Consider the following 27,483-nt stretch of genomic DNA (forward strand, 5'->3'; position numbering starts at 1 on the left):
GATGATCTGGGTAAGATCTGAGGGGAGCTGCAGTTTTAGCTGGCGAGGGAAAAAAGCCTTTTTGGGCGGCGGGGGTTAACTAACTATCATATGCTTGTCTGGCTTCAAGGAAATTTGAAGCCCTCCAAGCAGTGCCGTTTTAACCGCACCGAGCCTGCCATATGCCACCTAGGGCAAAGTCATCAGGGACATTAGCATGTCTTGGCTAGCCTGGTCTAGTCCCCTCTCCCCTTCTGTCTGCCTTTGTGGGCCATGTTTTTTTTCACTGCTGTTGTTGTTCTTTGTTATAATGAAGGTATCTGAGTGAAGCCAAGGCACGTCCCACCTCTCCCGTCCTGCTGGAGTTGGCCAATGAGGTAATGGCATAACCTCATTTTTCTTCTTTTTTTGTCCTCTTTTTAAACATTTCTCTTCCATCAGTGCTTACTTTATTTCTTTTTTTATTTGCGTGTTCAAATACACAACAACTGGGATATATAGATAGATAGATATATAGATAGATAGATAGATAGATAGAATGTTAGATAGACAAATACAACCTAAATTCACCATATTTCCAAAGTTGGCAGCAGTTTCAAATTTTCTACCCTTGTCTGTTAGTGATTATCAAAATTGGTAAAATGGTCTGCTCTATTATCAATTATTTAATGTAATTAGCTCTTACCTCCATTAAGCAGATGTGAAAATACTTTTGGTGTTTTATTATGTAATTTTCCAAATTGGCGTTCAAACACAGTTGCTGCAAACTGCGGACAGGTGAGGGCAGGGTCAGCGGTTAATTCCTCTCTTCATCACAGTCGTTTACTTCAGTAGCTTAGCTTGGGTTTTGTACTCTTGTTGATGTAGTAACAACAATTGCTGTATTATGTATTAATACATGAGTTCTATATTAAAAAAAAAAAAAAGAAGAAGAATAAATAAATAGTTAAATCTAGGTTAGCCAGTGGTACCTCATGAAAACTCAAATAGAGGATGGTGGGGGTTTGTGTAATTATTAGAAAATAGCCTGATGTTCTAGGCACTTAATTGTTACCCCTGACCAGGTTTCTGCATATTACATTAATAAGAATTAATCTGCTCAGTGACAGCTAGTGTCTCTTACATGCTGCAGCGAGTCAGTAACTTAACATTGCCATTAGGTTAGTCCCCAACTTTAAAAGGAGATACATTCACATACTGTTCCTACTCATTGAAGGAAATGAAGCAAAAGCAGTCATTTAATTAAGGGGACTGAATTACTCTAGATGTGTATTCACATTATGGTTAATTGATATAATTTCCTTTTAGATTATCATACTATTTTTATACTACATGTTAGCATGGCTTGTAAAGTCAGATACTGAAATTTGGGTCTTGTATTTTGTTTGTGTCATTTGAGTACATTGTTATTCTTGCAGTATCCTCTTATTTGAATTGTTTGAATGGGCTGTGTAACCTTTTAAAACATTTAAATGCCGATTTAAATTTTTATTGCTGCTTATACCAGGCAATGAGATTTTAGGCTTTCTAAATCTAAAATCAGAATAGTTCACATGCATCAGTGGCACCTCAAAGCTAACTGCCATTATTCATTCTCCATTTAATTGACACATGATTTTTTTTTTTTCCAAAGGATTAAATTCAGCTCAGAGATAACTGTCTATGAACCATTTAACTGTCATTTTAATATGCTACTTAACATTTAAACCAAGCACTCGTGGTCTCCCAGACAGCTAATTGATGTAGTTTCATCCCTTTATGAGACAATATATCTCCAACAGAGGGAAATGATTAACAATGATGAAAACTATTCATGGATTTTTTTGCCCCCAGAAGTCTTCCATGAATATGGATTCTAAACTATGAAGTCGCTGTTTTTTGTATGCTTTATATGGCGTTTCATGTAAAGGTCAGTTAAACATACAGGCTTTAGGCCAGAGGCGGTTAGGCCGTGTGTGACACCCGCTAGCATTGGGGGCTAATAAAACCAAGACCAGAGTTTTCTCTGAACAGTAATTATTTTCAGCAGGCATTCAAGGGCCTGTGAATCTTAGTCACATGTTAAACTCATGAAGTGCTGCAGTCTGACTTGAGAATGGAGATGGACTCATGATTAATATGAAAATTAGGGAGACGCAAGTACCTGAACTAATCAGGTGGTCCTTATTCAGGCTGGGCCAGCGTTGGTAATGTCGCCATTTTTCATGTGTCAGCCGTGATGCGGGTTACCGGGAATCTGACGCTCTCTCGTTATCCAGAGGTGTGAATGGAGTACAGGGCAATAAGTACAGAGAGGAATGGATTGAGAAGAGAGAAGAAAGGGAGAGAAAATGAGGAGGGTTGGACAGTAGGGAGAGAAAAGAGAGCTAGCTGCAGGCTACATATGCAAAGTCTGAAATGCTATCTCAGAGGTCTTAATGAAGATATAGATTCTCTGCTCACCCCTTAATTATTATAGACATGTTTGGTCCTTTTTACAAACTGCCTTCATGCAATATTATGGAGATGTTAACAAATACTACCGCTGGTAAAAAGACATTGTTTAGACAGAAACCTCTCTGCTCCTAGCGCTACCAGGAAGCATCACAGAAGAGATGAAACACTCCAATCTCACTACAGGCTGAGGGCAAATTCACTTTTGGTCCCCAATTATGCTAACAAGAGAAAATATGCTCTCTGGCTGCAAGAACGTTGCGTTTCATAACAAAGTAGCGAGGAGCGGCAAAGTCTACCAGCGATGTTTTAATTCCTTCCACACTGAAGAGGCTATGGAATTTAGCAAGTAATTACTTCAGCAGTGAATCACTTCATGTGTTTTCTTATTTGCACCTTATATTGTGTTTTGACAAAGTCCAAATGCAGCTCCATATGTTTGGTTTGCCTTTAAAGCCTATACATTTGTCTTTTTGCCTTTTTTGTTGCACTGAATAATCATCATACTGTGCTGGCCTTAAGCATAGCTGTTGGTTTTCCAAGCCATACTCTTATAACACTTGAAAAAATACGACCCAGTGTGATAGTACCATATATAAAATGTGTGGGAAGACAAGTGTTGATGGGGATGTGGGCTCTCAGGTTGGTTACCGGATTCGGTGCTGAATCAGTCAGGCAGACGGCCTCTGTATCAGTCATTAGTGCTCCCCTACCTGTCAGGGCTTCTCCCTGAACTCCAACCAAAAACACCTCACACCTCTCAAGGTGTCTTCATGTTCAAAGACCGCTGCAGCCATGGGTTCTCTCCTTCTTATTAAGGGTTGCAGTTCCCACAGTCCCTCTGGTGCGTCCTGTTTGGTTCCTGCGGTTTTGCCTTAGTAATCATCCTATGATTAAAGCTCTTCATTGTCTCTAGCCTCGGCATATTTTGTGCTGCTTTTTATATGAGATGAGAGCCTACCATCTTCCATTTGGTCTTGACAGAGGCGAAGGCAATTCAGCTGGGTAGCTCGGCTGCATAATAGGCGCTCTCTTGTTCCTGTGGGAAAGGTTAGTGCACAGCAAGGCTCACAAAGACCAATTTGCACAGGGATTGTCGAAAGTTGGGTCAAGGTTTTGAAACAGGATAATATCATTTACAGCCATTAGAATCATTATTATCTATGTGACATCAGCGTAAGGTAGACTGGCTGTGTTATTTCAGTGCCGTAATTCTCTGGTTCTTTGAAATATGTTCACACTTCCAACTGGATATGTGGGATTTACTCTGAAGGTTTCTCAATGGAGCAATTCTCTAGAGAGGAATAACAATTCCACACTACCTCTATTTTGAAATAGCCTTAACTCCCCATTGACGCCATAGCCTGGTTTTTATTAGGGCTAATTCTCTTTTTTCTTGTTCAATCTATATAAAGGTGGATCTGTCTCCCGCACTGATGGCTCGTATCATCCTGGACAGGTTTCTGCAGGACCTGGAGGGTGGAGTGTGTGAGTAACACCTTTCCATTTCCCACTCTATCTTTTCTATCATTCTCTCCATCAGTCTTAATTGTAGCACTTCGTCTTTTGTATCCCTCTCTGTTTGAGTCCCAATTCCAGTTCTAGGACCAACGTTAGCTGCTGTATTTTCAGCCTGTCCAAGCCTAATGAGAGACAGGCCACTTTTAGTTGTTACTGCAACCTAGGGCTCATGACTGGCAATTAAGCACTGGGAGGACCACCCACCTCTCACAACTGCAGTGTGGATCAATGCTAGCTCACCTCATCAGTGTTATTTATAACACCCCTGATTTCTTCCCTAACCCTCCTTCATCCCCCCATGCATCCATCTACCCCCTACCTTCTCTTCTTCCCTCATCCCCTTCTCTTTCTCCCACCCTACTGGGGTCCACTAAGGAAATTGAGTTGAGGGGAAAGTGTGGCAGAAAAAGCAAACCGTTCCTAGGTAGCGCTGATGGATACACTGAGGGAGAGCAAAATTCCAGACGCAAATATTTTTGTTGAAAATCTCACAGAAATTGTCCAGAAACTGTGTGTGAATAATTGCTTGGTGCATTGTGGTTGTTCTGTTCCGTTTTTTTTTCTCATGGCTGGAAATTTCTCAGATTATCTACTGTGATATTTTATGGCATAGTGGTCTAATTTGCAGTTACACTTAAACTTTTTGCATGTGACTTTAATTTATTGATTCAGTTGAATGATAAAAAAAAAATCTCTCTCTCTCTCTCTCTCTCTCTCCTTTTCTTTCTCTCTCTCTGAGACTCCCAATCTCACATGCACACATGATTCAATATCATTTCAATAGGCCCATCCAGAGGATTGGGTGTACATGCATGTGTGTGTGTGTGTGTGTGTGTGTGTGTGTGTGTGTGCAGTAGTCGGTGCTTTGAGAGTGAATCACATGATGTCAAAAAGACGTGCCTCCGATTTAATCAAGAAAGAGATTAAAGTGGATGTGTGTTATTTTCAACTTCGCCACAGCACAGCCATTTGTCAAAGTCAGAGATGTGATTGCTTTGGACCCACCGTTATCCACTGCCTGTCAAAATACTAGTCTGAGCAGCTTGTAGAACAGGGCATTCATCCAGGAGAAGCATTCCGCCTCAGATAATAGCAGACTGCATCCCTCCATCTCCATACAGTGGAAACATGCTCCAGTATGGCTCAGAATAGATTTGTTGCAGGTGAAACTTCTTGGATGATCATTGTTTAATTTCAAAACAGTATTGTAACCGTACAGTATCTGATGTTTGCAGGCTGGGGAGTTAAAGAGAGGCCTTTGATCTGTGAGGTGCTGTAAAGGGTCCTGGTCATGTTTCTTTATTTCCAAGCTGGTTTCAGTCATGACTACTACTGTAGGATAGTCTTTGACCGAGATTAGCCTAATTCAGCCTACATGGTGATTATATCTGCAGCTGTGAAAATAATCAAACTCTTTATATCAGATTATTTTCCACCATCGTAACTGGTATAAAATTGTTTTTGAATTTTATATTAAATATTATACATTTTATATTCATATACCAGGTAAATAGTCAAATAATGATGCCATTATACTGTACTTTTCCACTGTGGCCAGCTGTGAGGGCAGTGGCTGTGAGGGTGACTTCTGTTTTTGATGGAGCTTCTCTGCATCCGCTCTCAGCAATGACCCGCTTGGCCTTTGGCAATGAATTGCTGCCCACATGGGCTGCGCGGTCAAATCATCCAATCTCCCTGTGTGTATATTAGACTTTAGTAATGTGTTTCCATTATGAAACAATGCAAGGATAATTGTCTTTGCTGGCAATTAGCTAACAGGTTGGTTCAGTGCTATTGGCAGGCATATCTATCATGCCCCCCACCCCCAGCCCCAGACTGCACTGTTGTGTGTATGTGGGCGTGCAAGCGTGTGTATTTGTGTGTTTTTGTCTGACTCCAGAGGGAGGGCGGGCAGGCGTACTGCGAAGATCAATAGACTTCTATATAAGGGACATTACCCCCAACTGGGTGAGTGGCTTGCCTTTGCCTAGCACCATCTTTTTTTATTCCCCTTCTCTTTCCCTTTGCATTTAAGAGACACAGGAATGGGGCCTTTGGGACTGTGGAATATATGTACAATCACTAGTGCTGGATCAATACAGAGTTTTAAATTGTTTTCTGTCTCTTCCTTGTTTTGTTTAGCTGGCTTGTTGTTGTTTACCCCCCCCACCCCCACCCCCACCCACACACACACACACACACACACCAGCCCCCCCAACACCACCACCACCCCCAACCCCCCATCCCCCCTCCCTGCAGCAAAAGTATTGGAGAGAGCATCAGTCAGGCAGGACGAAAGGCTATCTGGTGGCGCATGTAAATAAATCAATACATTCAAAGCAGTTTTATCACGTATTGAATATGATATCAACATCCATAATGCTCCTTGTCTCATGAAAACAGACTGGGCAGTAGGGAGGGGAAAGTCATAAGCACTTTGTTTTTACACCATGGGAGCTAACAGCATGGGAGATGTTTTGCTATTTTGTATAATACAGTAGCTAGAATTGGGGTCTGTTTTTATCCACTGTGTACTGATGACTAGAATTAAAGCTGCACTAGGCATGACTTAAAAATACACCCATCCCCACTAACTGAAATGCTGTAGATTCACCCTATGTGCCCAAATTCATTTCAGGGGTGTCGGGTATGGTGACAGGAAATCTTCTCTGCGCACATGAAGTGATGAATCAAAAATACAAAAACTTTTTCTTAGGCAGCAGTGAACAAGCACTCTGTCCATAGAAAGCTAGACTCACCAATGATGATTCAGCCTGCTGCCAAGAGATTTTTTTTTCACCATGTACAAACCTACCAGCCACTAAAAAGAAGAAATTAAGTCCTGAAGAGTACGTGGTTTACTGACATTATGTTACATTATTTCAAAAACGAGCCCTGATATCTCCAACTACTGTTGTCCAGACACCACCAAGAATAATGTAAAGGAGAGGGACAACCTAGACGATTGGCACACAAAAAAAAACACTGGTATTTTCCTTTAAAGTATTAGAGTTTTAAAAGTTGACCAGAAAAATGACTAGAAAAGTAAATTGTAAAGTAAAAGTAATTTCTGATGCAACCTTTTCCTCACTGCTCAACCAATTAGTTGCACTTAGACTGCATACAGTTATATTTTGATCCCTGCTCTATAATAGTAGATGTTACCTCTTAGAACTCACTGGATTGGGGGAGCTCCTGCTCTTTTTTTCCCCCTCCTTCTATCTCTTCATCTTTCTCTCTATTCCTCCTTTGACACGACTTGATGTGCCTCTAGATTTAGACATACTTTTTTTTGAGGAGGCAATTTTGCTAGCTATTTGACCTTTTCCATTTTCCCAAGGCCCAGCTCCAGATTAGATTGCTGCTCCATGTTTTGTAACTATGTGATTCGACCGCCTTTAAGATTTATTGTCACATTCCTTTACAGAAGCCTTGTAGGCAAGGTTATAAATGTCCTGTGTTTGATGTTAACACTGTGAGAATGTTAGTGTCTACAATGATCTTTGGTTCCTTGACAGAATTCATAATAGCTTCAGTGTTTTGCAGATCAGATGTGTTGATAACTGAATACTGTATTAAGTTCTATCCAGTAGAATCTCAACTCGGTATCCACTATCGTTGTTATGGTTCCTCCTCTCTTGTCTTCAAGTGCTCCTCTCTCCCCCCTCCCACTTCTCCAATATGGCAGAGCTGGTGTGTATATGCAGCCTTTCTTCAAATAATGAGAGCGAGGGCACTTCATTAGCAAGGAGGAAGTAAAGAAGCATAGGCGGAGTGAGTGTTTGAGTGTGTGTGTGTGTGTGTGTGTGTGTGTGTGTGTGTGTGTGTGTGTGCATGGGGTGGGTGCAAGGGAGGTAAGCAGCAGCGTGGCACTTCACTTGACAAGTATACTAATTACTCCTTTTCAGCAGAGAAGCTCCAGTCAGCCTCTGCCACAGTCTAATGGCCTGACCTGGGAAGCCTCTTTCTATGGCAGAGCCTCCCCAGATCTACTATTACTACGGCTACACACACACACACACACACACACACACACACACACGCACACAGACACACACGCACACACACAGAAACGTAGAGTCTCATTTCACCGCTATCAGGGAGAATCAGGTGGAAGCAGATCAGTTCTGCCCCAGTAACCTCTTCAGGGACTGGGCTCCTCCTGCACAGGAGATACCACCTCATATCATCAACTAGCACCACCACACCACCACAGACAGTTAAAAAAACAACACTGTTTTCTTCCCCCTTCCTCTCCTCTCCCACTCTCCCTCTTTCCCATCTTCTTTTTTTTTCAATACGGGAGGATAAATTTAAAAGGAGTAAATTGGAAAATCAAATGAGGGCTTTAGGCAGCCGCAGAGATTTGCAGAGCTGTCGGCCAGCGTCTGAGAGCCTCATCCATCATGTCCCACAAGTAGTCAATTCCTCTAGTATCTGTAAATGTTTTCAGATATTAGCCAATTTATATGCTCCGAGATTCATCATGGAAAATCAGCTTTAGCGGCGCGCATTATCAGGACCCGTCTCTCCCTTGCTCCATGAAGTTTGATGAACGAGTGCCCCTCCACAGCTCAATGGCTTGTGCATGGGAACGAGGAGGGGGGGTTGGCGGGTTGGGGGGGTTTAGAGGATACAACTGGGGGTGGGTAAATGCCCCCCCACCCCTGGAAAAAGTGGGTTTTTTAATTAATAAACAAACTTGCAGAGGAGCTCATCAGTGTCAGGGGCAATAACGATCGTCATCCGTTATTGTTTATTACGGTCCTCCCTCAACAAATGTTGCTGTCTAATGAGGTTTCTCGACATTTTTTTTTGTATTTCAGATAATGACTTTTTCACCCTAGTGGAAAAAAGAGGAGTAGTTACAAATGACACAAGTAAGCGATGAGAAATCAAACCAAGGTTATGTCGCTGTTAGCTTGCTTTGTATAGTTTATCTTGTTTTGGAGGTACGTATGAAAACAGGCTCGTGATTTGTTTACATTGGCTGTTTTCTTTAGCAAATCCCAATGGAGGCGTAGTGTTTCCCATCTATTATTCTCCTCTTCTCTGTTCCTTCTGTTCAGATGTTGACGATGTGATACGGTGCCTTAGTCAGAATTTATACCAACATGGGACAATTACAGTAAATTTGGTGAATGTTTACAAGGTGCGAAGTCGTGCTGCAGGGCTTTGTTCTCTGCATCTGGTTTTCTTCAGATTATGCTTTTTATTTTCCTCTGCGTGTTTTGTGTGCGAGTCTGTGTGTGCCTTTAGTGTGTGTATTTAAAGAGCACGGTGTGTGTGTGTGTGTGTGTGTGTGGCGGGGAAGAGCTCAGGGTGTCATAGAGGAGTGCTGCCGTGCAAGGCGGGGGCGTCTTTAATAAATGTATGCTGATGTTGGAGGCTGCAACGATGCGAGGGATGCAAGGGCCCTGTTGTTATTTACTGCTGTGTTTGTGCACAGCGGCGAATCCTGGGCCTGCAAATGGCATTACAGCCTGTGATGAATGAGCATTAGGGTAAACTCATTTTAAAAGCACCCTGATTTATTAGCGGCCTGGCCTTCCATTTTCATCAGGTCAATGCTTGGCTGAAATTCCACAATGTCAGCGCCAAGGTCACCTCTTTATGGCTATTTTTAACCCCATCCCTCAAAAAAGAGCAGGAGAAAGGGATCCTATCACTTATCATGGCCATCTACCAAAAATATCAAAGGGCTGAACAGACGGAGAGAGAGAAGTCTAGACCTGGGGAGTTGTGTGTGTGTGTGTGTGTGTGTGTGTGTTATGTGAGAGACCAAAATGTGGTGGTGGTCAACCTCCAATTATGAGCGCTAGTAAGACAAGAGCTTTAATGGCTACCGTTTGCCTTCGGGGAGGTTTATTACACACTACTGTTTTGCAGAAGCAGCGTCAAATCTATAAAACGACCATTAGGAAGGGGGAAAAAATCAATCAAAATGCCATTAAAGTGGAATAAGTTGCCAATATTGCTGATGTGGTTGCGGGTCCTTTGATTTTCTTTCAGATTATTAGGCACAGTCGAGTAGTGACTTTGTTAAGGGAAACCAGTGTTGTTGGGGAGTAATATGTCTCCTGGCTTCATAAAGTTTGCTGCCTCATATTTCCCGCTTTATTGATTATCCATTATCATTTGTCATGAGGTGTCCTAACTCAAGGGGAAAATATAACCCTCTTTCTTCACCGCCGCCCGCACTGCACAGGAGCATGGTATGGATCTGCGTGTGAAGGTACCAATCTCTGAGAAAAATGAGCAAAGAAATAAAGCACAGTCCTGTGCCTTGCAGCTCTGAGAGGGAGGGGGGGTGTTGGGGGGAGGAGGGGGAGGGGAGGGGAGGGGAGGGGAGGGGAGGGGAGGGGGGGGGGGGGACCAGGGTTGGGAGAGACTGAAACAGAGAGGAGGGAGCAAGAGAGAGAGAGAGAGACGAAGAGACGGCAGAGAAAGATGGAGACAAAGAGGAAGAAACAGAGAGAGAGGAGGGAGTGCTGAATGGGCTTTGTTCTCCCTCCACCCTCCTCCCTCCTCCCTCTTTATTTCAACGTAAGGTAGAGTAGAGATGAGGGATCACAGCACTGTTTGTCCTTCCTGTGATAGTCTTCTCAAGGAGTAACACCTACAAAAGACAAAACCAAGGGGAAGTGAGGACAGATAAAGGAGGTTCTGAGGTGTTTACATGTTCTAGTAAATACATTTTTAATAATGAAGTTAAACAACACAGGCTTAATGATCCAGGCAGCATTTATAAAATCTAGACCTGTGTCTTTTCAGTTGACTCAGTTTCACTGGGGGGGGGGGGTTTAACTCCTTATTCTTATCTGTTTCTATAAATCTTCAAATAAGCTGTCCTGTCTTTAACAGTTATCTACACAGTTATCTAGATGAGCTTAGGAAGCTCCATGCAGTGTTGGTATATAGGCGCCATCCATGCCTGAAATGTGAATAGAAACATTCCTGATATTGTCAGTAATGCTGCAAGTCTGTCAGGACCGTGTGTATATATCACTAAAATGGCGTGCCTCAACCATTTCGTCACACAATGATACAATCCATTTAATCCAAATCTTTTTAAGAAATGATTTAAGGAATTTTTTGCTGTTGCAGTACCAGGAAATCAATCCAGCAGGCTTCCCTTGCTGATTTATAATGTTAGTAGAGCAGGAATGGGGATGAGAGATGCAGAATAGTCATCGTTCATAACATAGATAAACTACATGGGGCTCTTGTGCTCTGGACTGAAACATTTATCTATAGAAAATCTGTATAGACACCAAGCAGCCATCCAATGGACTAGCGCAGAAATACTACACTATCAGTGGCATGGTGAATAATGTTAAACCTGTCTTTTGTCTCTATATTTTCACTGTTTGCACTTTCACTGTTAGTATTGACTTTGTCACTTTCCAGTCCATGCAACGTTTAGAAAATATTTTTAACATCTGTAAGTAAGACAAGCTATGATGTTTGGTGTCATTCGCACAACAATGTCTCAATTCTGTATTTGTGTTTGTATCTCTCTTGTCTATCCGTCTTGTTCTCAGCCTCTAAAACAGTCGTCAACAGCATGCTGAAGGAGCCGTCATTAATTCCCAACCAAACTCTGGCCAATAACATCTACCAAGTAAGTGTTTTTATCTTTAAATTTAAACACAGACACGACCATTTTCATGTAAATTGTTTTGTGTCGTTGCTTGATAAACAAATTTTACTTTCAATGACATTTTTGCATATTCATTTTTATAGTATAAAAATTTTAAGTATCTATTGCTCATGTACAGCGAGCTTTTTAATGTCGCTGTTACTGTACCACCTGGCTGACAGACGGCATCAGCCGCTCATGTTTGCTGATGAAGTCACGTGAGAGCCGGCGGTCATGCCTGCCAATCCGCCGGCGTCTCCCGTGTTTTCTCCCTTCCCAACGCTGTTAAACCGGTGTATGGGCTTCCTCCTTTCACCCCCTCCCTGCACGCCATAATATTTCTTCCCCCTCTTTTCAGTGCACAATAAATGACTGCTGTTATGGACCGCTGGTAGACTGCATCAAACAGTATCCTATCCCATAAAATTTTAAGCCTGAAATTGACGAGGAGCTATTGAAGGGGATGAGATGTGTCTGGCTTCACCTGACATAAAAGTTCTGCTTCACAGAGGAAGTGTTTCATTCCGCCTGCCGCCCCGCTATCACCGGTACAGGGGCTGGAAGGCGATGGAAGGAAGAGGAGGAGGAGGAGGAGGAGGAAAGGAGAGGCTGATCTAAATGCATCTCCATGTTCACGCAGTGGATCAGGCCCAATGTTCTATGCCACAAGAAAGGAATCGGCATTCATAAGCCTTGTGATGTTTATCATATTCACATTTCTTTTGTTTGGTATTTTGTTGGCCACAACTTGTCTGTTATTTACGCAAATCAGGGGGGAAAAAAATTTTAAAATATGAATTCTTTTTACATGTTTTAAATTAATAATTCTGTTTCATTTGATTGCGTTTAGTTGTTATATTTCTGAGAGGCATCAGCACCATGGAGAGTTCTTGGCATGTCAGTCCAACCTGAACTATGCATATTTTATTCCACATTAGTTTTATTTATTCCTCATTCGTTTTAACTCCATTACGTTCTCAGTGTTTTTCCTTCCTTTGCTGCCCTAAAAATCTTGTGCTGCCTCTCTATATCTTTTCATCTTTTTCCCTCTCTCTTTTGCTCTCTCCCTCCCTCCCTAGTAGGGGCTTGGCCTGGACCATAAGGGCGGAGTTGGAGTCTAGGCTATTTAGGGGCAAGCAGCTGGGGAGCAGACCGGCCATTTCCTGGGGGAGGGGGCTTACTTGAATGAGTGTACATGTGTGTGCATGTGTACGTTTGTATGTTATTGTGTCTGTCCACACATTCATGTGTGCAGTGGGGGTGGGTTGTTCTGTTTTAGGTCCTCTGTTCATAGCCGGTCAAGCCTGTCCCGCCCTGCCCTCTGTCCTCATCCCCCCTTTTTACCTTTCTTTCACAATCCTCTCTTTAGTGTCAACTTGCATTCAGTCACTCCGCCACAGAGAGTTCATGATAACGCCCCACTACTATGTGCTTTGGAACGACTCCATCTCCACATCAGAAGATTGGCTCTTATGTGTGTGTGCCACTCAGGGTATGCATGTATTAATTGCAAGGCCTTTTGAGTGATTTGTGTGTGTTGGGGGTGGTATAATGCCTGAAGGAGTTTTCTCTTTTTTTCCCTTTTTTTTTTCCCCAAAAAGCAAATTATGCATATGATATCTGGCCTTCGTAAATGCAGAATGCCTTCCATGGCATCAGCCGGCATGTCTCCTGATGCAAAATGGCATTTATTCTAAAAGCATTTTTCTTTTTAGATTTTAGAGGAATGAGTCGAGTAGCTAGTCCAAGGGCTATATGCATTTTGCCAAATTGGCATTTTTTTTCAGCCTTCTGTTTTCCCTAAAAGTTCTGTCTTACTCATTTAGGTAATGCACTTGGGAGATTTGTTGTGAAAGCTGATTAAGTTTGACCTGAAAACTTCTACTCTGATTGTGGTCTCGCTATACACAGGCATAAGGAGAAGTGGCTTTCACTTTGCAGCAAGGTAGTGGTTGAGAGAAACGGATACTACCTTAACTGATGTCAAACAAATACACACACACACACTGTACACACCCATACTTGAGCGTAGGCTACACCTCCTCAACTCTGCACTTATGTTGTTACCACAGCAACCCACAAACCACAGCAAGCGAGGCTTGTGGTTTCCATAGCAACCCATCTCACAGGTAAAATATCTGATTTTGCTGCAGAATTTTAGGGAGGAACTTTTTTTTGTGTTATTTTATTTAAACTTAAGATTTCATTTTATTTCGTTGTCTCTGATGAGCCTACACTCCACCTAAATGTTTTGTGTGTCAGTATGAATAAATATAGTGTATACTTCTGTAGCTGTATGTTGGAATCCTTGACTCTTTGCCCTCAGTGCTATTGGCCAGGAGCACGAGGTACTGCTCCGTGACAAACTGCAGGAGAGGAACCTATCCTTCCTGGGTAAGCCATCCCCCGACCTTCTCGTCACGTTACTAAACTCAGTCTGGTCATGGCGTCTGTGTAGCCTTTTTGTAAGCTAGGTAAAGGGAAACCTGGACATGACTGATGCAGTGGATGTTATCTCCCATTGATTTGCTAACAACCAAGAGCTGTTATCAAATATCCCTGAATGTTTAATTTATACACTAGCCTATAATGAATATTTAAAGAAATAAGAGCTTCAAAGGTAGCTCCTAATGTTTGCTTAGCTGTAATGACTGATCCCCTCAGGTTGCCGGTCACCAGTATGATTTGTTTTCAGAAATGTACAAAAATTTGTACAAAATGTACAAATTACTTTTAATATTATATTAATGCCATGAAAGGGATCTTTCACTGCAAAAATACTGCTGCCATTTTGTTTGTAATGGGTCTTTTGTAGGGTTTTATTTAGGGACTTTGTTTTTTAAAAAGACTAAAACTTCTCCAATGCAGCTGTAATTTCTAATCGTCTTGGCCGTTTCAAAGGCGCAATCAAAATCACATCAGTTTTTTAATAATGGATTGTTTTCTAAATATCTTGTAGTTTCCTGACATCATTGTCTTGTTCAGACAATATTAAATCAAGGTAGAAAGTGTCCAGGTGTGAAATTGTGTAACAGAAATTTTTAACCCCCTCCCCCCACCCCACCCATCACCATCCGCATCCCATCACCATCCCCTAGGTCAGATGAGTGATGAAGGATAAAAGTCATTCCCTCTGTCATTAAGACCATATCATTTATTTGGGCCTGGAGTGCTGACCTTTCTGCAGGTCTGAGCTGAGGACTGTTCTAAAACTGTCAGAGTTCGGGGGGCATGAGGGCCACTGAGGCAGCCTCACCCCGTCTGATAAATGGATTGGAAATAAGCTACCCAACAGTGGGGACGGGCCATTAATTTTAATCAAAGGTGATGTAAAAAGGCGATCAGAGCCGCATGACAATGTCAACAGCCCAGTAGGTGTGAGGAGAGGACCCACAAAGCCCCCGTACCCTCCCACCCCACCAATCTGCGCCCGTATTACCCCACCCATGACGCCCTTCCATACCACCGGCCTCTGGCTGCCTCACTGACCTCGCTCAGCTCTCTTTCTCCACCCGTGGCTGACGCTGCCTCCTCACCACCGCCAACACCGCCACCCTCCGCCTCTCCTCAATTCCCTTCCATGCCCCATTAGTTGAGCTTGGCTGGAGACAAAGAGGCAGGCCCCTGGAACTGAATGACCTGGTCAGCCTGAGATTTAATGGAGAAATCAGGTGTTGTAGGGATAATGGCTGAAGCGCGCCAGGAGTCAAGGACAATGGCTGCAGCCTGTGCAGGCAGGGGTCAGGCTTACAGAGGCTATAATGCCAACCTTGTCCCCTCACTCTATACTTTATGAAGCTCTACCGAACTGCAAACTGGAGAGCAGCACCGTAACTGGGCTTTACAGGTTTTTGTGCAACGGCAGCAAATAAGTGGCAGATGTAGCTAATAGTTTCACTGCGCCTGCTGTCCTCTGGTGTTATGTCTTCTGCTTTGCTAACACCAGGGGTTTTGTTATCACCACCTTGGTAAGAGCTATTAGGTTAGTAGCCTGTGTGTGATGGACGTACAGTAGGCTGCTAACCAAACAGGTTGGTGCAGTGAAGAGTACAACTTAATATCAAGTAACATGCTGCATGCTTTTTTTTTTTTTTTGTAAATGTATCAGGACGTAACTGTTTCCGAATGTTAAAATGCTGCACTTTCACTCCTATAGATGAAAATCAGCTGAGAGTTATGGGCTACGACAAAACGCCTGACATTATCCTGGAGGTTCCAATTGGTTAGTATTTACATTACAAATGTCAACATTTTATTTGATGTAAAATAACTGCCTGTTAAGCTCAGCTAGCTCAGATTTTTTTTTTTACACTTTTCTCAAATATGATTACTCAACTGTCAAGTCTTTGTCATGTTAATACAAAATTGTATTTGATTTTTAGCGAATTACTGAGAAAACCAAAAGGAAAATATCACTTGTCCCCTCCGGATCTTGCTTCTATGCCTTTCTTTGTCACAGTTTTTCTGACTGTTGCTGTGTGTTTCTCTTCATGAAAAGCCGTGGAGGGACACATTGTCCACTGGATCGAGAGCAAAGCCTCATTCGGGGACGACCACAGCCACCGCACCTACCTCACCGACCAGTTCTGGAGCTACTGGAACAGGTAATTGATATTATTCTTCTCTTCTCTTCTCTTCTCTTCTCTTCTCTTCTCTTCCAATCAGTTATGGTAACCCCTTTTTGTTTGCTTTATCTTTATTAACCATATATTTGACTTTACTGTGTGGCTGCTATTTATCCCAATCTGCCTATTGTTTATTAACTTCTCCTTTTTCTGACCACTAACCACTATCAGCTTTTCTCAGTATTATGAAGGCGGCTCATATCTTTATCTAGCAACACTAACCACTTCCTCCCTGGCATAGGCCACACTAACCCCAGACTTCCACATTTGACATCTGCACATCACACTACTTCCATTCCAGGACCTACTTCAGCTCTCTAAGTCTGCGCTGTGGAGCCCCGGCCTCCTCCACTCTGGTCATTGGAGCCCTTTACAGCCTGAATGGCCTGCCTGTGAGCCTGATTGTTTTCCAGAGTACACACATTGTTTGGGAAGGGAAGCAGGGAAACGGGTGATTAATTCCTTGCATCTGTTGTCATGAGAACCTCTGGACAGGAACGGGCCTTCGTGGTCCCACGCTGGGGGAACAGAGGTGTGTGTGTGTGTGTGTGTGTCAGTGTGCGTGTGTCAATGCGAGAAAAGAATATATCACAGCACAACATACAGACCCATTTCATTGTCTCTTGAGAAAACATACTTTTCTTGCATCTACAGATAATCTTTAGAGAATCTCCCCATGGAGAACACCAAGGTTTTTTGTTTTTTTTCCACACACTACGGCGCTGTTGAGAACATGAGGTTTAAGGGGGTGCAAATAGCTGTTTGTGGATTCAGCTGTCTTTATTTCTGTAATTCCTGTCTGTGCACAGAGAAAGTGGCCATAATAGCTTCAGGAAATGGCGTACATTTGCTCTTCGGGCCGACTGATGGTGATTTAGGACAATCTTTTTAATTACATGTAAATAAGGTTAGACCTGCATATCGGTTTGCTGATATATTGGGTTGATATTGGCATTTTATTAAATATCGGATATTGGCCACAGCTACATAAAAACAGTCTATAAAACCTACAATTAAATTTTGTTTTCTTTCTATTTTATTTATGAATTTAATTTTGAATCCTTAATTTTAAGGCCTAATGCATCCTAGAGTCTCCCTGCCATTGAATAAGTGGGGTGGGTCGCTCTGCCACTCTTCATTAGAATGAGTAGAATGAGTTTTAGTGTCCCATGCTGTTCTAAATGCTGTTTCTGGCTTTTCCAACCTGCAAATAATACATTTCGAGGGGTAAACACTGAATACTTGTCATTTTTTGCCACAGAGAATGTCAAATTTAAAGATATTGAATATTGGCACAACATATTGGCTACTGGCAGCTTCAGCACAAAAATATCAGTATTGGTATCGGCCTTCAAAAACCCATATCCGTCAAACCCTAGATGTAAACCCTCGATGTAAAAAAGTTGAGTGTGTTTGAGAGGCTTGATCAATGCCTTTTGTAGTAAATAACTGGTAACTGCATTATCTAAAGACATGTATAACTGAGGCTTTCTGGTATATCTGTAAAAACGGTGTCCACTCAACCTGCCAGCCTAGATGTTTGGTAGGAGCTACAACACTGATTCAGCGTAGCAACTGGTGCCACGGTGCTCAGTGTCATGTAGGCCTCCTTTCACAAGTGAAGTAATCAGGCAGGGAGACTCTTAGTTTATTTGTGTCGGGGTACGGAGCACACATAGAGGGTGGGGGGGGGCAAGAGCATTCACGCATGGCCTCTCCATCCCTCCCACTTCCCTTGACCGGGGCTTCCAGACACACCAAGCTGAAGAGTCACCCCCGCTGCCTCCACCGGCCTCGCTGCGGCCCCGACCCCCCTCAGCTGTGACGGCCGGCTGACACATCGTGACATGGTGCTGGAGCACCGAGAGGTTCCAGACTCCTGAGACTGGAATCTCCATCTCTCTCTCTCTCTCTCTCTCTCTCTCTCTCTCTCTCTCTCTCTCTCTCTCTCTCTCTCTCTCTCTCTCTGTCTCTATCTCTATCTCAGTTCACTTCAAATCTGCTTTATTGGCATGACAGGACAGAAATCTGTGTCGCCAAAAAAAATATAGTGTATCAGTTCAGGTGATGTTATAGACATTAACAGATGCCTAATAATATTTAGACAAAATCAATAAATATCAGTGTTATCGGCAACAATATATTAAATAAATATTCAATAATAATTTGATTCAAATCAATTCTCTTCCATTCAGTTAATTATAATGTCCTCACTGTATATCCTCCCTGGATATATATAGGATCATATTTCTGGATTCATGGAGACCACAACACAGAACGAGAAGCTGTTGAGTTTGAGTGAATCACATGGATACTTTGATTCAGAAAGGTGCTGAAGTTGGCACTTAGTTCATATTTTCTGTTAGCGACACGGTTATGATTCTTAAAACAATCCTGCGACTGTCAGCCTATCAAAGTGATTCTATGCCAGAATAATTCTCTATTTACTGTATAATAAATGGTTATTTTAAGTAGAATTAATTTCCCAGTTTCTAAAGGCATTTCTAAAAATATGTTACAGTTGATGCTTATTTCAAAATTAAATTAAAGCAAATTGAGATAAACAGCAGATAATGGTTCCACAGTCAGAGAATTTTAAGCCTGCTTGGAGATGAATGACTTCCTGATTCACTCAGAAGCTGCCATCAAACCAAACATCTGATTTCCAGGGAGGATGATTCATCCGATTACAATGAGCAGTTAAAATGATGGAGATGAGGGATGATGCCAAGGTCATAATCAGCAGTGTGTTTTATTTTCTCAGCATAATATAGTTTTATTTGGAAACAGCCTGCTTTCAGATTGAAAAGCTGTCGTTTTTGATAATATTGTTGACCTCAGGAACTCAAAGTCACCGAGGTGTGACCTTAAAAAGGGCCCATCTTTGATGGTTACCATCTTTAGTCGGCCTCATTAAAGGCCTGGAAAGTTGTTGACCAAAAAAAAAAGAATGCTTGGCCTACGCTCCAGAACATTCCTAGACCATGAGGGACATTGCTAACATTTAATGAGAAAGCACTTAAATGATAGCTGTCCCAGTCAGTCAAGTCTGAATGATATAAGAGTCAAGTTTAAGAGAGGGAATTTTTTTGTTCCCATTAGGTCACATGAGTAGTAACATGGGCGGCATGACAACCAGAAGATCACATGTCTAGATATCCCTCTGTATAAATCTGTGTGCTGTCTTGGTTTGGATTGAAGAAAATGGCATCCGTCTGCCTTTGTTCTTGCTCATCGAGGTACTGGTGGCATTAGATTGGGTAAAGATATCAGAATACTAATGAGCTGATCGAAGGGTTAGGGTTAGACGGAGCCTCGGATATCTGCCCACGGGTGTCTTTCATTGATATTCACTGCGGCGGCCTTGTCCAAGTGTATTAAGGAACTGACAACGTAGATTCCATCATGTCAGCCAACAGCCCGGTCAGATAAACGCTGTCGTGTCAAAAAAAAATGTCAGTCCCTTCAGACCCTACCTTTTCCAGCACCCTTGTAATTTTTAATTGACATTTACTGCTGACATTTCAAAATGTGCCTCATCCTTTCTGTTATTGTTAGGCCTCATGCACTGTAGATGCAAGTGTTAATGTCTGCGCATGTGTGTGTGTCTGTGTGTTTAAAGTCGAAGTTGTGTGTGTAAAAGTTGAAGGCAGTGAATATGGGGTCAATGCTTCCTTTGTAGTCACAAAAACATCAACGTACAGAGAGAGGAAGAGAGAGAATGATGGGGTGACATCATCCTCCTTTCACTTCTCACTAGTGGTATCATTTCGTGAGACGGGTCCTGGAGGGCTGAGGGCTACGGTGTTCATCCATTCCTCCGTTCCCCCATTCCTCAAAGACAGATTTCAGCGCTCAACTCCCAACCTTTTGGTTTCCTTTTTGACTGACCTTGAAATGGCACGGCAGCGTTTGTAATTACTTCATTGCCCCTGATTGACATTTCCAGTGATTTGCTTATTTTTCATGAATTCCCTCTTTGCTTTAACTGAACTGCTTCACCCATAGCTCGTGTTAATTGTTCTTGGTTTGCCCTCAAGCCTTGCAGAGTGAGCAATGGGGACATGTTTTCTTGGAAGGAAAGAAAAAAAAAACACATAACTAATTTTCCCTCCAAAGCCCTCACCAACTGCATTTATCATCCAAACAATAGTCTTGCCAACACACTAACCCCATAATGAACCCCTCTTCAGTGGAGTGAGGGGTAATGACGCTTCACCTACAAGGCTCCCAAGAAAAAAGAGAAAAGGGAAAAAAAGGGAGAGAAAAACGGTCTTCTGCCGAATCAAACGGCGTGTTCAGGCCCAGTGCCTGGATGAGATGGCGAAGCAGCAGCTATTGGTGTCTTCCAGCCATCAATCTTAGCTGGTGGCGTTCCAGAGCCGGCGAGCCCTCTGCTCTGACGGATGTTCAGATAATTGAGTTATCCATCTCGCCCAACTATCAGAGTTGCATAAAAATTATTCACCTGCTGGTGAATATTAAACACATAATGAGCCTCTTGTGTGTTTTAGGAGAAGTGGGTAAGGTTAAACACAGCATGTAATGAAATATGGACCCTGGCGTGGCACCACCTTAACTGCCCCTCCCTGATCGTGGCATACTTAAATCAATTACGGTTGGCAAAGTTGCCCCCATAACTCTCCTTGTAGCAACCAGTGATCTGGCCTTGTGTTTGTCTAATCAGTTTAGCTTGCCTCATGCTGTTCCCAAGACCTATGCAGATAATGACCAGTATTTGCTGACTGCCTGAATATTTTTGCACTTGAATTGTTGGGATGTATTTGTCAAAATTATGTTTGATTAGTGATTTTGGTTGGTGTCATGTCATTGGTGTCATTGTTTACGGTGAATCATGATTCTGCTGGTGGTTCCTGTGAGCTTCAGTCGCTTAATACGTTGTTGTCAATCTGTAGAGTTCCTTAAAAGCTGTGCATCTGCAATGGAGGACAAAAGGCAGTGGAGCAGTGTTGATACTTGATGGATGGATGGATAAATAGATGGATCAATAGATCAACGATTAATCTTCATTGTCTTCAGAGTGTGTTTTCACAGCCTGTACAAAAAACACTAAAGAATCACCAACAATCAAAACATTAACACCACCGCCTTTCACATCAAAGCACCTCCACAAAGCACAAACCCGACAAAAAAAGTACCCACTATACAGCGTTCCTCTTAAATTGGCCTAATACTTGCCTTTCTTATTCCATTTCCGAGATGTCTAGTCTTTGCTTTTTTTCAAAGTCTGACAGCATCTCTTCTCTGAGAAAGTCTGGAAGTCCACTCACTATTAATTTGTCAGATTATGAGGGATCTTGGCGCCCTCAGTGCAGCAGTTGTGTACAATGGCAGAATCAATAGAGTAAATCAAAATATACTGTTTACCCCAAGACAAGAAAAAGATTTTCTACAACAAAGCCATTTTGCACCACAAAATAACAGATTAAAAGGGTAAATGTAGAGTTAAATAAATAGATTCAGAGCCGGGTCTCCTCTCCCTCCCCCATTCCCCCCCAACCCAAGACGATGGACGGCCTATGTGGAAATGAGCGTTGTCGCCAGCTTGCCCCCTCCCAAAGTAAATCAGCTGTGAGATTCGTAAACTGCAAATGTGTCAGAGTTGAAAATGTTAGCACTCTTAATGGAGGCTTGAAAAGGTTAGATCTGATAAAAAGCTGTCAGCCGTCCACAAAAAATGATTTATAGCAATATAATGGGACAGTATGGCTCATTTCTCCCTCATATGAAATGGGGGTTAAGACTTTTGGGTTTGCCGTTATACATCATCTGGCTTGACCACTTGGAAATTTGTTGAGACTTGAATGCACACACATGCATTATGTTGTATTTGGCTCTTTTGTTCTCACAATTTTTGGAAGTGTGTAATGTTGTATCAGAGATAATTTATGTCCTCCCATAATTACCAGGAAATATCTTGCTCATGCTCCAAAAGTGCATATCAATCTCTGTTCAAGTCTGATTTGTGCAAATGAGATTCGTGTTTGTCTTTTGTTTTTACACTTTTTGATGTACATAATGGAAACTAAGCAAAACTTCAATTAATGCGGAAGTCATAATTCTCAAGACTCTCATCAGACCTTTTCTACAACATTACTTATCTGCTTGCTGACACATTGGCTAACGAACAGATAGAAAACTGATTTATGTGATGTTTTATATTAGTTGACACAACTGCAATCAGACATCTTGAGTTCTTTGTGAACTTTTTCCAATTATATCTGGTACTGTATGCTGTAGGGTTTACAGCTGAAATTGCATGATAATTCTGTTATAGTCTCAGAACAGTCAATCCATTTGCTGTGACATCAAATTAATTTTTTGATGCAAGATATTGCACAATGTAGTCCTTTTTAATGGATATGTCCATCATTTTTGTTGAACTTCCCAAAGCAGTGAGGCCAGGAATGCCTAATTAATAGAGTGTAATGACTTGCTCTTTTGTAGAACAACCCTGTTGAGTTCAGCTGATTGTGCCTTTATCTCTGAACCAGGTGTTATGGCTAGACGCTGAGAGGCAAGGATCATTTGCTTTCATGTGTATGACTGGTTACATAGGAATTCAGGCATTTCCCTCTTTTTAATATCTGCGCTGTAACTACGGGATGTTTGGGTTATGTTTGCTTACATGGGCACACACTTGCAAATGTGCATAATGTGTATCTATGTACCTGTATGCGTGTGCTTGCAAATAGCCAGGTTATGTGGGCCCATTTCATGCAACAGTAACATAAGCCGCAGCAGTAGCGGGGCCGTCATAGAGCCGGAGCAGATAGGGGATGTCACCTGAGAGAGGGCACCCAGGGGCCGCGGCTGCTGCTGCTGATCCAATGAGGCTGGACATTACAGGGCCGTCCCCGAGGACAGGTACTGGCGCTTCTGGGGTGACAATGTGACACCTCCAAGACCTGTGCCCCGCCACACCGCACCTCACCTTCCTGTCAGAGACGCGGACAACAGAGAGGGGGGAAAACAGAGATTTCGCCATGGTGACAGTGGCCTAAAAATAAATGATATTCGCTATAATCAGTGATCTGATGTATGATGTGAGAGGTATGCGAGCAACTGAAGCCAGAAGTGTGTTCAAATTCTCAATAGCCTTCCTATTGTTATAAGGGTTGTTTAGGGCTTTCAGGGGGTATAAGGTTTTAAAATAATTTTGCTACCTTGTCCTAGAGTTCATATTCACTTAATATGCAAGGAAATACAAGATGTGGCTTAATTCCCCCCCTGTTTGTTTGGAAGCAAAGACATCAGCTTTTCTGGTAAAGTGTCAGAGCCTGTGACATTGTCTTCCTCCTGTTTATAATGTTACGGATACCCCATGCGGTGCAGGAACGTGGCCTCTTTTATTGTTTCCTTTGTTATGACATCCTCTTGTAGAATATTCCACAGCTAGAAAAATAGATATCCACAATGGTGGTTCCTTTAGGGCTTTGCAAGTGTTTCTTTTAGGGCACAGTAACACACAGAGGTGCAATGCTGGCCCCCAAAGCACAAGCAACTTGGAATACTAACGGCAAATGACAAGTCGTCTCTGATGCTTCAAGGATTTCATGCTTTTAAGGATGCACATTTGGGTGCATTGTTTAAGGCGTCTGGGGTGTAATCCGCACACTCAGGTCTCCAGCAGCCTCAGGATTTAGCTCTGGCTAAGCCTCCATGTCTCCTATTTATTTTAGTAGGGTTGTGTGTGTGCATTATCCAAATTTGTCATTTACCATTGAGTCTGAGAGCGGCTTTGACACGGCCGCTGTGTGTATAAACGAGGAGCGGGACAGAAAGCGGCACTCTAGCGATATATATCCCTCCTCCTGTCTATCCGCTTGCCTGTGACACTCTGAGATGGAGAAGAAAGCCTTAAGTAAAATGAGGCGCGAGCATGTCTGCGCCATGAATTCCTGTTTTGCTATGGAACTTTTTTGAAGATGAACTTACATTTTTTTGTCAGCTTTCACGATGTATGTCATCAGACTTGTAGAGACACACGTTGTTTTTTTTGGGGGGGGGGGTTTCTCAGTCTCACTCCCCTTTTCCCTTTCTCTTTTCCTTTACATTGACCTTCTGGGTTTCATTCCAGGAAGAAGTCAGCAGCATTTGTCATCTTTGTGAGATCCTGTCTGGAGGCACAGAGAGTAGTGGGCAAGGATTAGAATGGCTCTTTGTAAAACTCAATCTAACAGGAGAATTTTGATGGCTGGAATGGTTTTGAGCACACACAGGCCGCTGACCCCCCAAAGACATTCAGGCCTACGTTATACCAAATGCGACGGGAGACATGCTGTGTTATTTTCCTGACACAAAGATAGCCTTGTGACAAATAGATTGTGCGCACCGCGCAGGACGCTTGCTGTACATCACACACAGGCCTGTGTGTGCACACACATTGCTGTCGGACATGTCCACATCTATAGAAAGTTACAGAGAGATAACTGAAGATAGGAAGATAATTATAGGGGTGGTTGTTATCGTACGGAGGCTGTGCTTTTGTAGCTTGCTGACTGAAGCCATTGTAAAGAAAGGCCAAAGGGAATTTGAAGAGGATTTTTTTTTTTATAAACACATTCACTCCACATATACACACACTCAAGCTCAGTAGACATAAAGCTACAACACAAATATTTAATGCTTTTTAAGGACCCTCAGTTCATGAGGCCTTTTAAGTATTTCATTTCATGCGCCTCCACAGCTGCTTCAAAAGCATCTTAAAGCTGCCCTATTAAAGAGCTTAATTGCATCTTAACCTCTCAGAAGAGGGGGATGTCATCAGATGATTCCTCCAATGTCCTCCCAAGGCCTAAGGAGAGCATTGGACCATGAGTCCTGTGGCCTGTCACAGGAAATGAAGGAGACCAAGAAAAGGGGGGAAGAAAATAGCGGGGTCCATGCCCCTTGCCACGGCACGGCTTTACAGCTAAAATATAACCAATTGAATGGAAACAATCTGGTCTTTTGTTCCTCTATCAGCCAACATGGCTGTGACATTTTGTTTTAAGGAATAGAGGGCGTAGAGGGAGAGGGCTTTTATTTCTCCATGGCTCAAATGGATAGAAGGGGAATGCATATTTTAGTTCTGGCTGTGCGACTTCATGTCATGGCAAGTGTTTAACAGCTTTTTGGGGAGGATTAGTTTTTCCCTGGTATTTTTTTCTGATTTATTGATCTTTCTGGTGGCATTAAATACACTAGTATTATTTCACTGTGGGTAGCATTGGTCTATGTTTGGTATAGGTTACTTGTACTCCGGAGCTACTTGTATTTAAATTCATGATACATCCTGATAACCAGTTTATCTTAGCTTTGATTTATATTGGTTATTTGATTAGCAATGCCTATTGTGCTTCTGGGCAAAAAAAAAGCAGTAACCACTCTTTCTATTTCGGACCATACAGCAAAAAGAATACATTTACCAAATGACAGCTAAGGAAACAATGCTTCATATTTCTGCCTTTGTGTTTAAAGAGCAGCTCTGTGTGTACCAGATAGTGTGCTGGTACTCGTGGTCTGTGGAGGCCCATCACTCACAGTGTGGAGCTGGGCGCTTGTGATAAGTGGTTCCTTATAGATAACCTAGACAGTAGGCTTCTTTTTATAGGCTCACTGTCCCTCACATAACCTTGTTGTTTTCCCCGCCCATGCTTATTTTCTTTCTTTTCCAGTGATTTCACCTTCTTGTTTAGCCTTCAGACTTCTTTCTGAAGTTAACATCTTTTATCAGTCTTGTAATCCCTAACAAGTACTGAATGAATTTCCGTGTGGACAGTAGTAATCTGGAACAAATTTGGTGCTAGCGGAGACGTAATGCCATACATAAGGTACACACACATATAGAAGTATGTGCATGCACACACACTTTACATCTGTAGCACTACAGTTCAGATATTGCAAGTTTTCCAAGCAATATCCTGGCTGAGTGTGACCTCAGTGTGTATTGGCCGCGGAGTGATCCTGATGAAAGGCTTTTGGTGATTTATACCTAACAAAAAAAAAATAAAAGCTTTTGATATTCCAACCCAAGAGGGCAAGGTCCTCCCAAATGTTTTCCCTTTTTCTTGCCGAGCTCTTCCTGTATAAATCATAGTTAGCGAGCAAGCTTACTGTGTTGTACTCGGTAAATAATGTAATGCTTGTAAACAAAGCTGTAGATGAAAACATATGCCACCAAAACACCAATCAGCCTCTATATCTGTACCACAATAAATGACGTCAAAAGCGGGGAGGGATGCTGTTTTGAATTTGCAGCCATCTTGAGAAATTATTGTCTGTTTACCCTTTTACTTTTTTTTTTTTTCTTTTTTTTTTAAAAGATTAGTGGAATAATTTAGATATTGTAATTATCCACCCAAATAACTTACAAATAATGGTTTCAGTCGTTTGTTTCAGTATGTAAGACTTCTATCTGATTGTGCCTAATGGCAAGCTTTTTGACTGATGTACCATAAGTCAATGAATTTAAATACCAGATGAAGAGGTATTTATTTTTATGAACATTGCTTTATATTTCAGTATTCATTTACTACAGTATGTGGTTGCCAGAAACTCTGAAAGAGATACAAGTACATCCGAGTATTTCCTCACCGGCCTGGCATTTGTTGAAGAGCTTCGTCGAGACCCTCTTCCCCCTTCTCTGTTCCCAGGCAGCCCTCTCCTCTCCTGTCTCTGGTTTGAGTTTCACGTCTCTCGGCGGTCTGATTGCCTGATAGCTTAAACATCTCTGCCTGCCTATCCCTCGGCGGGAGTGTGTAATCAAAGACACATGAGGAGCCTGTGTCCAAGTGCTGACCTTCTGATTTTGCTCATCAATTCTGGGGACTAATGTACAAGATCTATCGGGTCAACAGATTTGTCTCTCCAAGCCGTGTCACGTGTATAAACCATTAGAAAAAAAACGTGTTTGGCTACTAAACCCTACTAAAACTTCTTACGATAAATGGTGTACTCACACATGACTGCTAATATGTTCTTTCCTCTCTTATGCTAATTATGCTAATATGTTTTCTTCTATTTGTGTACTATAAATGAGCATCATAAACCAGACCTTTGTGACCGGGGCTTGAGGGGTTAACAGGGGAACGGTATGATCCACATTCCAACTCCGTCTGCTGTCGATGTAACGTTTCATCGTAGGCGGGAAGTTGAAACGGACGATACCCAATCCTTTCCTTTGGACTGATGCAAGATAACAGGGGCGTACATTTTTGAACAAGTGAAATATAAACTCTGCGCAGAGTTTTGGGGCTTCGAGCCGCCCCCTTTGAATGG

At 42.3% G+C, this 27,483-nt stretch overlaps 1 protein-coding gene across 3 annotated transcripts in view; it reads left to right on the forward strand.

Annotated features, from left to right (window-relative positions):
- cdin1 (CDAN1 interacting nuclease 1) overlaps positions 1 to 27,483 on the forward strand; it is a 58,258-nt gene that overhangs the window by 12,699 nt on the left and 18,076 nt on the right. For all 3 annotated transcript variants that reach the window (XM_071902214.2, XM_078289509.1, XM_071902219.2), the window contains 7 exons: positions 296 to 356; positions 3,828 to 3,900; positions 11,478 to 11,557; positions 11,934 to 11,983; positions 13,902 to 13,969; positions 15,732 to 15,797; positions 16,074 to 16,179. In XM_071902214.2, the coding sequence (XP_071758315.1) occupies positions 296 to 356; positions 3,828 to 3,900; positions 11,478 to 11,557; positions 11,934 to 11,983; positions 13,902 to 13,969; positions 15,732 to 15,797; positions 16,074 to 16,179 (504 nt within the window). The remainder of the gene's footprint in view (positions 1 to 295; positions 357 to 3,827; positions 3,901 to 11,477; positions 11,558 to 11,933; positions 11,984 to 13,901; positions 13,970 to 15,731; positions 15,798 to 16,073; positions 16,180 to 27,483) is intronic.

This window comes from Centroberyx gerrardi, chromosome 17 (genome assembly GCF_048128805.1).
Source record: "Centroberyx gerrardi isolate f3 chromosome 17, fCenGer3.hap1.cur.20231027, whole genome shotgun sequence".
Taxonomy (NCBI): domain Eukaryota; kingdom Metazoa; phylum Chordata; class Actinopteri; order Beryciformes; family Berycidae; genus Centroberyx; species Centroberyx gerrardi.